Genomic DNA, 12,500 nt, shown 5'->3' with positions numbered 1-12,500 from the left:
GGTTGTGTTACTGAAGAAACAAGTGTCACGCTATGTAAATAATCCCACGGTGAGGTGAGTGTGTGTGCGCGCGCCCAATATAGGCCTACGTGTGTTTGCAACAATTAGAACCTCTTGGTTATTTTCTTTATTTTCTCAGTGCTAATGGAGTATAACTTTATCCTCACGCTCAGCCCAGCAAGGGGTGTTCATTTTTCACCATGCAGCACCATGTGAGTGAACCCACTGCGTAATTTATTGCCTACTAGTGTTTAAAGATCGCACATACCCATGGAGATCGGTCTGCAGGGTTTACCTTAACATATTTGACAAGCTACAGTCAGACTGTGCGCCAGCAACCATAAACTTAGACGACGCTACCCGCGGCGGACGGTTCCTAAAGGAAACATATACTACGCACTTGATTCCTTCCAACCTACACTAATATCAACCCTAGAGCTGTGGCTGTGTCCAATTACATTTATTATTTGGAGATATGTAGGATTTTTTCATATTAGGCTATGGGTCATTCTATTTTTTCTGAGCAGTTACGTAATATGTTTAATCTAAGGAGGGCAGATTTGTGGCTGAAAGTCCACAGTTGAAGTAAATGGAGCACAGGTCAGGTGCACTGGGGTACAGCATGAGGGCTGGACTCACCCATCCTAAAGCGCCCGCCATACTGTGGTGGTGCAGTCAGTAGACTGTGTGGAACACTTTGCCTATAGACTGCAAAGGGTCTGTGACGTGTGTGTGTGTGTGTGTGTGCCTCTGCTGTGACGGTGCAGAAGCAGACCCAGACAGAGACAGGCTGTCCTGTTTGTTGCTGTTATGCATACATACATGGCCAGCATGAATAGCAGTGCGTGAATCCCTCTTTGTAGGCATAATTGGAACAGATTCATTAAGTAGCTTTGTTGGCCGGTCAGCATCCGCCCATGGTGGGGTTTTTCTCCAGGCTGGGGTGACCCACTGACCCCTGGGCCCCACCCCCCCACGGCGGCCCCTTTGTCGGGGACGCATGAGACCATAGACTAGCACATAGAGAGTGAAACTCAAATTCTCTGTTACTTTCTCTCTCTCTCTCTGCCTGCCTTGTCTCACGCACACTCAGACACACTTCTACACTCACACTCACACACACACACACACACACGTATGCTTATACACGCATGTACACGCATACACACACTTCTACACCCATAAACACAGACACACACACAGACAACATTCATGCATACACACTCACACACACTTCTACACTTCCACTCTCTCTCTCTCTCTCTCACACACACACACACACACACTCACACACAGCACCCTCCTCAGTGCAGCTGCTGGAGTTTGGCTGGAATGAGGCAAATATTGACTTCATCTGACCCTGACAAATCTCTCCCTCTCTTTTAACCGCTCTCTTTCTCTCTCCCTCTCTTTTATCCACTCCATTTCTTTCTCTGAGCTGCATGCTTTTCACATGGACTTCCACACAGTTCTCTTTCTCTCTCTCTCTCTCTCTTTCTCTCCTTCTCCCTGTATGCATGCCTCTCTCTCCTCTTCAATCATCAGAAATGTGATGCTTTCTTACTCCAACTCTCCTCCTTCATCTTATGAGATACAGTAATCTTAAAGACAGCGTTCAGAAGTAAACAGAATGGTGTGAGTATTAGTCTTGTACCAGTGATTTAGCCTACATAATGATGACTGAACATCAACAGCTCCCTGTCCCATCCTCTCAGTCTCTCTGTCACTGATATGATTAGAGATCAATAAAAGGTTCACTTGCAATAAAAGGTTTACTAAAGGATTTAAAATATTAAAATCTTTCTCACTCTGTGTTTTGTGTAGTCCCTTTTGCACCGGAGGGATTTTTGCAGTTCCTAGAACATAACATTCCTAGAACCCTTTTTTTCCATCGTGTTCGGACCGGACCAATTTGTTCCTCTGACCGTAGTTCCTATAACTCTTTCAGCTCTTACCTCAGGGCAGGGTCTTTTCCCATATAGGAACCCATAGTACCTTAGGTCTACGTGATTGGTCTAACTCATAAGCCAAACGCGCTGTCAAACCTGCATTCACAACCGTGCTGTCTTTAAAATCCGCGCTGCCTGTGTAACTAACGGGATAAACGCGAAGAATCCCCCAAAGTTAGGGACACTAACAGTTTAACCCCTCATTTCTCCAATTTAGTGCAATAGCCTGCTAGTCAGAACTCTTAGATGACACCATGTTCATTGACTGGACTGTTCCTATAGCTACTTGGTCCAAAAGGGGCTTATACTCATTCTTGTAGCTTTTGTGGGGTGATAAGTCCATTGTTTTGGGTCTTACATAAGCCAGGTCACCCCTACAACGCTCTCTCTCTCTCTTCTCAGACCTCAGCATGGAACATCTGGACAGAAAAATAAAATAGCCCTCCTCAGTACCTCTCTCTCTTTCTCTTTTCTTTCTTTCTTTCTTTCTTTTTTCTTTCGTTCTTTCCTCTTCTGTGCATTCCTCTAAGTGCAGCAATTTGGCCTCTGATGACTCGTATAGCCAGCTCAGCTCAACACTCCACCAATCACTCACTCACTCACACACACACACACACACACACACACACACTCACACACATACACACACACACAGCACTATCATGCAAACACACACTCACACACACACCTGAACACAAACAGGCACCACTATCGCCGCCCCCCCCCCCCCCCCCCCTTTCCCCCTCTACAGTTTGACTCGTATCTCAATCACACTCAGTAATAGAGGACCAGCCCATTTATCTTTCTGCACCAAATCTCATTAAACGGAGTGCTTAACTCTCCAAGCCCACAGGGATGGGAGGGGCACTATTTTCCACACCAGCTGGGAGGGAGGGAGGCAGACAGGCTGGGAGGGGGCGGCTACTGGCCTAAAATAATGTTAAGTGAGATTTTGGCGGGGGTGGCAGGGGCATGGGCAGGGGCAGGGGCAGTTGTGCGGTCAGATAATACCCTGGTGGCCCATCTGACCAACCCTTTGGCAGTGGCTGCTGTTAGTGTTGAAGCGAGACGATTAGCAGACTGCCTCCACACCCTCTGAGTCGCCAGGGCTGCGTATCCAGGCACCGCCACGTGCTGCTAGTGCATGCTGGGTAAATGGCAAGGGCGGAGGAGGTCCCACGGGCCCTGTGGCCTCCCTGGGCTCTATAGCTCGCCAAAGCCTGGAGCTTTGAGGGGCAAGGTGGCACTGTGACACACACACACACACACACACACACCCCTCCATCACACTCTGGACATGACGAAGGACACATCTGCCATGACGTCTTCTCTCCTCCAGCAGCCTCCTCTTCAGCTTGGATTCCTGTCACACCCATCACTTCCTGTCTCTACCTCCATCTTTCTCTGTCTCTCTTCCTTTGCCAAGGTGTTGTTGTAGTTGGGGTAGAGCTACGTGGTAGCCTTACAGGTGTCCAAGAAAAAGGTAAACATCAACATCTCTCTCTCTTTCTCTCTCTCTCTCCCTACTACTCCATCTCTTTGGCAAATTAAGCCATTATCATGAAGCCATCAAGTCTCAACATGGGCGGTGAGAGATAAAGTATGTGTGAGAGAGAGAGCGAGACAGAGATGGCCAGGATTATGTGTTTCATGTGATGCACAGCATCTGGTCATGTAATATTTCTCCAGAAATAGGCGTGAGCGGCTAGGCCTCGTGCCTCTGGCCCAGACCTGGGAGGCAAGTGATAAAATATGGACTGTGTCAACGTCTCAGGTGTCCAAAGGGTGCCGCTATGATGAGAATAAACTATGTGTGTGTGTGAGTGTGAAGAAGGGGGGAAGGAGAGAGAGCAAGAGAGAGTGTATGTGACTATCTGTGGCTGTATGTCTAAGTGTGTGTGTGTTTGTGTATGGGGGGGGGGGGGGGGTGAGTAAATACATAAATAGTCAAGTGTAAGCTGTTTCTTTGCTTTGGCACTGATTGTGTGTGTTATCTTTCACATATAAGTTAGGTGTTTCCCGTCAGACCCCAGAACCTCCATCCTGCCTGTATCAGTCCGTCCTCAGCCAAACATGCACACCAGATTCTATCACAGCTATTATACGTCTCTTATCTGAGTTCATGGCACATTGGGTTTGAAGCTTTGAAGGAGCTTTGATGTAATCTCTGAGGCCAGTTTGTGTGTGTGTGTGTGTTTACTCTCAGAAATACCCTGCCACATCTAAAACAGCATGAGGTAATAACTCTCCTTTTGCGCCAATTTGACACAGTAGCGTTATAGGACAAGGCTGTTTTCACTGGGGGGTCAGCTTACCACTGAGGCCAGCTTACAAGTTGTTATTCCTAACCAAATGCTAATCTTCGCTCAGTTTGACATGCGTAGTGTAGTGTAATAATAGACATGAAAGTGGTCACACAGATGGAGATCGATTTCAAGTTGAATCCAAATGGTTCTCATCGCATCATTCCGTTCCTAAATGGCAACATGAGGAAAGGCTGACTTCATCCACATTATAACCACAATAGTAATAATAACAAGGGATTGTAAACTTTAGCGGTCTTGCTACAGGTGATGGAAGCCTAATTAGGCTACCTGTTCCTATTGACACTTTGCTACTCAAGTCAACTCTAGCCTGGTGGCCACCTACCCTTCTGAGTGGAACACACACTTCAACCATAAATCAGAAGCATATCTCTCACTACTAGCTCAAAATGTGAGCTATAACTTCCTAATCCTTCTCAACAACGCTGATAAGCGAAAGTGCTCAACATTGCGATAACAACAGAGACATTCATGATTGCAGCTGTATTAGGCTAAACGCTTTCTAGTGGAGAGTAGATAAATATGAGAACTGAATTCTCCCGACAAATTCATTCCTTATTTTCCCAACATCTGAGGAAATATTGGGTGGGACAAGCACCGCTGTTTTGAATAGGCCTATTTCATGACCCCCATCCCACCAATGATCTCCGTTAAACGTGCCGATCGATGGACCTCCCAATAGTGATTTCATTTCTCAGTACCAGGACAGGAAGGTGGTAGAAATATGGCCCATGTCCTCCGAATAACACCAAACACCATCACATCCGCAGCGTAGTGTGTTTTATCGCAATGTTTCATTGCTCATGCGAACTCAGACACATTATGTGTTTTAGGTGACACGCATGGCCATTTAAGCCTAGGCCTATATAAACTTTCGGACATGCTACCCATGGTCTGCTTGTATAATCTGTTATATAATTAGTTATTTAACAATATACTGCATTCGGGCAGATCAGTGTAGTTAAGAAGTTAAAAAGCCTTTTTCTTCAGCCTAACATTCTCCTGGCAACACACCCCATTTGGCAAGACTATGGAAATCTTTGTTTAGAAATCGAAGGCCAACTGAGACGACTAACCTTGAGTTATAAAGTGAGTTTGAGTTTTGTAAATATTCCCCTCCACTTAGACCAACATTCATTTTCATTCTTGACATGCAACACCTTTTCCAAGAACACTCCTGTAACAGTCACACAAAGGCTATTTTTCTAAATTATTAGGGACCCTATTAATATTGTGCAACTCTACAAAGCTGCTGCAGGATTACGTGTATGTGTGTGTGTGTGTGTGTGTGAATGAGAGAGAGAGAGAGAGAGAGAGAGAGTTAGAGGGGACCAGAGAAAGAGAGAAACGTTGTTGTGTAATCTGCACATTCTAAGAATCTCTTTTTGCCCCTTCACTCTCCCTAGCAGTCCCACGTCACACCAGTTTAAAACAAGGACAAAAAAAAAAGTTGTCGGGTGAACGATAGAGAGAAAAAAACTGAAGCCGTCCCCTCCCCTCAGAACAGCGGGAGAGAGGGAGAGCGTGTGACAGAGGAAGAGAGTACCGACTGAGTGAGCGAGGGCTGCGCGTGAGGGATATCCCTCGGCACTTTCCCACTAAACCAGTGCAAAGTTGTTTTTGACGTTCCCGAGCAACTCACGAGAAAGTGTCACCGTGCGCTCTTTTTGGCACTATAGATTTGAGACTGAGAGCTGAAGACGAAACGACAGCATGATGTGCGGATTTCTATGCAGGTAAGATCCCACAGCAGTACGAGTTCACCAGACCCACCGACTCGTACCCAGTCTCTACTCCTGGCTTTGGTCTGATGAGAAACTTGCTTTGAAGAGGAGGTGCAGCTCTACCCAGCTAAAGTTTAGCGATGTGCGCTGGTGCCTGTACCATGAAAGAGCCTTTGTTTGGGGGGAAACCTAAAGCGAACGGAGCGTAATTTCCTGGAGCTCCGCGTTGCCCTTTGGTTACGTTTCCCCCAGCATGTGCACGGCACCGTGCTTGCATGAGGAATCGGCCCGGGGCTAAGGATGGGAAGGACGGCGTAAGTAACGTTTCCATTCTGCGAAGCGCTACAGTAGCGACTGGACAAACGTGCACCGAGGCAGGGGGTCGTTACTGCGGCTTCAGCGAGCCTGTTCAGCGAACTTGCCCTGCATGGCCGGGACTTTTTATGCGCCTCTTTTAGGGGGCCGTAATTGGTAAGCGTGCTGCACTGGGGTTTCGGTGGTGGGGTGGTGTACCGCGGCGACGAAAGGCCGGTAATTATATGGAGAGAGCGGTACACCAGAATTTATCCTTCAGATGCTTTAAAAGTGGACTGTGGTTTCAACCCCAATGTCAGATTTCATACCATGAAACCATTCAGAAAACTGGAATGAAAAGCCCAATAGTGTCTTCAACAAACTCTTGTTAGACACAGAGTTCTCTTAATATGATGACTACAGTTCTCCCAGGGAGGGAGGGGGCTGTCACAAATATTTTGGAAAACAGAGTTGTAGAATGGCTTAACATTCATTTGTAAGCACCTAATGCTCTCTACAAAAGTGAGACAAATTCTTTCCTTCAGCCCTCCCAAGAGGAACTGTTGAGGTGGAAGCATTTGGAGAATCAAATCATAAAGAAACCAGTATTCCTTCCTTAAGTGTTATCTCCTTGAACGTTCATGTTGTATGTCCTTAATATGTGTAGTCCCTGGTACTGTCCATGCTTGAGATAGCACACAGACTGTATGTTAGTGGCTTCTGCAGGTTCATGGTATCATGCTCCATTTCTCTGCTGCTCCCTACAGGCTTGGTGTGTTGTGGACGTGTGTGCTGACCGCGCTCTCCCAGTCCACGGCCCAGAAACCAGTAAGTGCTGTTGCTGATGACCACACTCCTGTAGGACGGGTCACTGTTAGTCTAGCGTGTTGCAGTGAGACAAATAGCTAGATGGTAGGTAGCGCCAGTGTTGAATTTGGCCCAGATGTGGAGAGGATCTGGACTTTTCCAGAACCATATGTCTAGATGGGCTCATCTGAGGCGCAGGCAGATGGTTCTGGCAAGCTTCTGGACCTGAACAGCCCTGGGTTCAGGATGTTGGATGTCTGGGGAACTCTGTGCACTCTTACAACTGCAGAGACCAATCAGTGGACCATTTCGAAGCCCGCTGGAGGCCTGTTAGAACCTCGGGGGATGGACATTCACCACTAACACTTCTAATGGACCTGAAGGGGCTCAGACGGCCTCTCCCTCTCTCTCTCTCCCTCTCTCTCCCTCTCTCTCTCCTCTCTCTCTCTCTCTCTTGCACAATCCTTGTTCTGCGTTTGTCCATTTAATGAGCGTCTATGCATGAGCTCCAGTTTCCATTGTTTGAACGCTTGGCACTTGCTATCGCCAGCGGCAGCTTTCCCTGCTCAGCTGAGACTGGACTCTAACAGACACACACACACACACACACACACACACACAGAAATGCACACACACACACAAACACGCACACACACACACAGACACACACACACACACACACACACACACACACACACACACACACACAAACATGCACACAGACACACACAGTGTAGATGTCTGAAAATGCTCAAATATTTTTCTAAGCAGCTATGTCACTAAATTAGTAAGAAAAGATTTGTGTTGTTTTTTCAATTCCTTCTTGTGGGCGTCTGTGAGCCTGGTGTTGAAAGCGGCATAGTGACTCAGAACACAGCTAAGCACACTGCACTCTAAGGCCTTCATGACTGGGTCAAAGGACTCTGTGTTTGTGTGTGTGTGTGTGTGTGTTTTCACATTTGTGTGTGTGTGTGTGTGTGTGTGTGTTTTCACATTTGTGATTCTGACGGTGTACTGCACACAGTAATAACTTTAGTCAGGAATTTTCCCATGTTTTTGACAGCTGGCCTTTTAATGTCATCACACTACCGATCGCTCCGCTGTTCCATGCCACACACACACAGACACACACACACACACACACACACACACACACACACACACACACACACACACACACACACACACACACAAACATACACAAATAAATGTGCACACACACAATACAGGCAATACAAGCATTATGTACACACACACACACTCACACACACAGGCACAGTCTTGTGCGACCCTAATAGAGATTTGGACGCGATCAGAAGTGGAGATTTGACCTCTATGTTTTGGGTATTTTTTGCTGAATGGAAAGTTTTGTTCAGTCTTTTTTTCGCTCTTGCTCTTTCTCTCTCTCTCTCTCTCTCTCTCTCTTTTCTTCCTATGGTCCCTTCCAGTTGGGAGCGTGGCCCAGAATGCTGCTGTCCCCCGGCAGCGTTATGAAATAAGAAGCGTTACCTGAGGCCACTCACACACTCGCACACACTCGCACCCTGGCTCAACCAGACCCAGCGGGGACAGAAATGTGTCACCTCAGACTTGACTAATATAATAGGATTTATCAAAGGTTGCAGGTTATTTCAGTAATTGCAGAGGAAGTAAAGGGCCCATGTGTGACACAACCTTTTTTTCCAAGTGAGGTGTTTCTTTTGTTTTTGCCCAAATCAAGACCAGACCCTTTGCCAGATCCATCAGCCAGTTAGCACTGAAATCTTTGGACACAGTCACACTTTATTCTTCCATTAGATCTGCATTACTGTAGTTTTCCGGGTAATGCAAATCCTCAACAGCATTAGCAAGGAGTGTCCACAGTCCAGGATTTAGGGAAATTTAGAGAAACAGCCAAGCATATCTGTATGTTGTTATGGTAGACTCTATTCTTTTTACTGCTGAATAGATGTGGTGTAATGTTTATTTGTCCTCACTTTGTGTGTGTCTGCATATCGTGTGTGTGTGTGTGTAGAAATGTGTGTGTGCGAGTGTGTGTGTGTTTGTGTGTGTGTAATATGTATGTGTGAGTGTGTGTGTGTGTGTGCACGTGCAAATTTTTTTTACGTGTGTGTGCATGCATGTTTGTGTGTGTTTTTTACGTGTGTGTGTGTGTGTGTGTGTGTGTGTGTGTGTGTGTGTCTGTGCATGCATGCATGTTTTTTACGTGTGTGTGTTTGTTTCAGGCTGTAGGGCGGCGCTCTCGGCAGGCAGAAGGGGAGGAGCTGGTGGGGGTGTGGTCTTCATGGGGCGAGTGGGGGGAGTGTTCTCAGACCTGTGGCGTGGGCGTGTCTGAGAGAAGGAGGCAGTGCTCACCTCCTCCACAAGTCCCGCCTCAGACATGGCCTGGCTCCGCCTACCTGCCCCCAGGTGTTCCAAATCACTCCCCTGTCATCTCAGCACTCCGCCCCTACCTCCCCTCCATCTACCCTGGAAATGATCTGCCCCACTATGGAGGGGTAGGCGGGGGCACCAGGCAGCCATTGTACCCCCCTGTCCAGCCGGCCAATTCCAACACTGGATTACCTCTCTACCGCAGTGACCCGGTAGTGGGCGGGCCAAGCCAGCCCAGCCAGCCCAATCACGCGGCTCCTTTCTATCCGCCAGCCAATCAGGACCCGGCGTCTGTTTATCGCCCTTCGTCGTACCCATCATCAGGGTCCTCGCCGGCACTTAGTTATGGCCAATCAGGACGGGCATCCAGGCGACCACCAAATCACGGGCCAGGCAGGTCTGGAGGGGGCGGGAGCAGGAGGTCAGTGCCCAATAATCGGGACTCTTTGTCTTACAGGAGGTGAGTGATATTGGCTCTGCATGTATGTATGTGTGCGTGTTTGAATGTGAGTGTTTGTGTAATGTGTGTGTATGTGTATTCTGTGTGAGTGTGTGAGTATGTGTGTGTGTGGGGGGTATGTGGTGAGTCAGTCTTTTATACTGCTGGTTCCCAGATTATGTGCGTGTGTGGGGTTTTTGTATGTGTGTGTGTGTATGTGTGTGTGTTTGTGTGTGCGTTAGGCGGTCTTACATGTTCAGTCATGAATCCATAATGAGTCATAGGAGGCTTCTTCCTGTTGATCTGGCCTCAGCGTATCATACTCAACTCAATGATTAGTGCTGTGTGTGTGTGTGCGTGTGCGTGTGCGTGTGCGTGTGCGTGTGCGTGTGCGTGTTTGTATGTGTGTGTGTGTGTGTGTGTGTGTGTGTGTGTTGTGTGTGTGTGTGTGTGTGTGTGTGTGTGTGTGTGTGTGTGTGTGTGTGTGTGTGTGTGTGTGTGTCGGTGTCGGTGTGTGTGTGTGTGTGTGTGTGTGTGTGTGTGTGTGTGTGTGTGTGTGTGTGTGTGTGTTGTATAGGGAGCTTCTCTCTCAGCTCTGTTTTATATCTCTGACCAACATTTGTCCTTGACATTAAGGGGTTAACTATGCGCTGTTGCAATGCTCTGAACTGGAGCACAATGTGTTATTTCTGCTGTGTGTATATCTATTCATGGGTATATACAATATCTTTCAACTACCAAGCACACACATTAAAATTTGAAAGAATGTCACTGAAGTAATTCCTGAAGTAATCAGCACATTATAAATAAAAGATAAACAAAGAAAAAGAGAAAAAACAGACAAGTGTTCAAAACACATGTGAAGAAATACACACTGGGCACCTGAATGAAGAAATACACACTGGGAACCCAGTGTTTCCCATACATTGACTTATTTGTGGCGTCCCACCACAATATCAACATTGACCACCACACAATGATTTTGGTTGTACTAAATTGTGCTTAAATCTGGTTAGAATCATAACCACACTGCACTAATTTGTTAAAAACTGTTTAGGTTAATTCTGCAAATTTACCACCACAAATGGAATTCAATTCTGTGGGAAACACTGGGGAACCTGAATAAAGAAATACACACTGGGAACCTGAATGAAGATATACACTGGACACCTGACTGAAATTGACCTCTTCTGTTGTCTATTTGTCTCCAACTCTCTCTCTCTCTTCATATATCCTTCCTCTCTCCTCCTCTCCCTCTCTCCCCCCCTTCCTCTCTCCTCCTCTCCCTCTCTCGAAGGTCCAGTCCCCACATTCGTCCGGGGCAGTTTGGCTACGGCAGAGTGCCCTTCTCTCTGCCGCTGCATCGGCCCAGTCGCCACACGCGCCACACCCGTCGCCACGGCAACAACACTGCCACGCCCGCCGCGGAATCCGAGGGGGAGGGGCTTCCCTTGAGCGAGGAGTCGCACGAGAGGAGAGGGGCGGGGCTGAGCGTCAGGGGCCACAGAGAGAGGAAAGAGGAGAGGAGGAGGAGACAGGAGAAGGAGAAGGAGGAGGAGGAGGAGGAGGAGGGAGGGAGCGAGAGAGCGGCCACCAGCTCCACGTCCGCAGCTCCAGCCCGAACCAGCCGACCCGACGACAGCGAGGGGTCACGGAGGACAGGCCTGAGTGCGCACGCTCGCTCGTACGCGCACGCGGCGGACACACACAGGCCCACGCACACTCTCACAGACACACACCAGCAGCAGCAGCAGCAGCAGCGCCATCACGGAGACCGGCCTGGAGCTGGCGCACCTGTCTACCCGCCCCAGAGGCACACACCTGGGCAGGTGCCCGCGGACAGGCAGGTGAGCCGCCGGCCCCGGCCCCCCTACGGCCTCCCGCTGCACCAGCCCTCCCCGCCCCAGTCCCCAGCCGCTGCGGCCCCCCCCAACCACCACCCCCACCCTGATGTGTGGCAGCCCCCACAGCACGGCCTCGGCGGGGGCAGCTGGAGCCCTCATCTGCCCCAGGGCAACTACAAATGCCCCGGCAAGGAGTTGGAGCACCGCAGGTGTGCCGGAGAGGTGAGAGAGAAAGCCTACACACACACACACACACACACACACACTTATTATCCTTAATGATTCATAAACCAATCAGGCTGAGTTACTTATTGTCTCATGCAAGCATCATCAGAAGCATTATGGGAAGGGAAGAGCTTTGAGGTGTTCGGTTTAGTTTATGGTGAGACTTAATTGGTAATGATAAATCAGAAGCACAATTCATTCAATGTGGCCAGCATTATCAAAAGTATTGCAAGTAGAGAGGCTTTGTGGGGCCGTGGGGCAGAATTGGTGGTTTAGGGTGAGCCCTCTTACTTCTGACAAATCAGAAGAGTGATTCATTGTGGTCAGTGGACACCCTGATCTTCCCATCTCCACTTCTGTGTGCTGGAAATTAAGCTGTAATGCTCTTTGTGTGTATGTGTGTGTGTGTGTGTGTGTGTGTGTATGTGTCAGGGGCAACACTGATGTTCTCATCTTCAGTTGTGTGTGAAAGATTAAGCTGTAATTCTCTTGTGTGTGTGTGTGTGTGTGTGTGTGTGTAT

The 12,500-nt window shown here is 48.2% G+C and overlaps 1 protein-coding gene across 1 annotated transcript in view; it reads left to right on the top strand.

The window, feature by feature from the left end:
• Positions 1-5,694: 5,694 nt before the first annotated feature.
• The window catches only part of adamtsl4 (ADAMTS-like 4), a 35,536-nt gene continuing 28,730 nt past the window's right edge, over positions 5,695-12,500 (top strand). Inside the window, 4 exon segments of the mRNA XM_042105855.1 lie at positions 5,695-6,009; positions 7,059-7,119; positions 9,324-9,931; positions 11,208-11,976. Of these exon segments, the coding sequence (XP_041961789.1) occupies positions 5,987-6,009; positions 7,059-7,119; positions 9,324-9,931; positions 11,208-11,976 (1,461 nt within the window). The 5' untranslated portion in view covers positions 5,695-5,986.

The sequence above is a fragment of the Alosa sapidissima genome, chromosome 10 (assembly GCF_018492685.1).
Source record: "Alosa sapidissima isolate fAloSap1 chromosome 10, fAloSap1.pri, whole genome shotgun sequence".
In the NCBI taxonomy this organism is placed as follows: domain Eukaryota; kingdom Metazoa; phylum Chordata; class Actinopteri; order Clupeiformes; family Clupeidae; genus Alosa; species Alosa sapidissima.
Note: the sequence above shows the minus strand (reverse complement) of the source record. Positions and strands in the feature narration are given on the sequence as shown.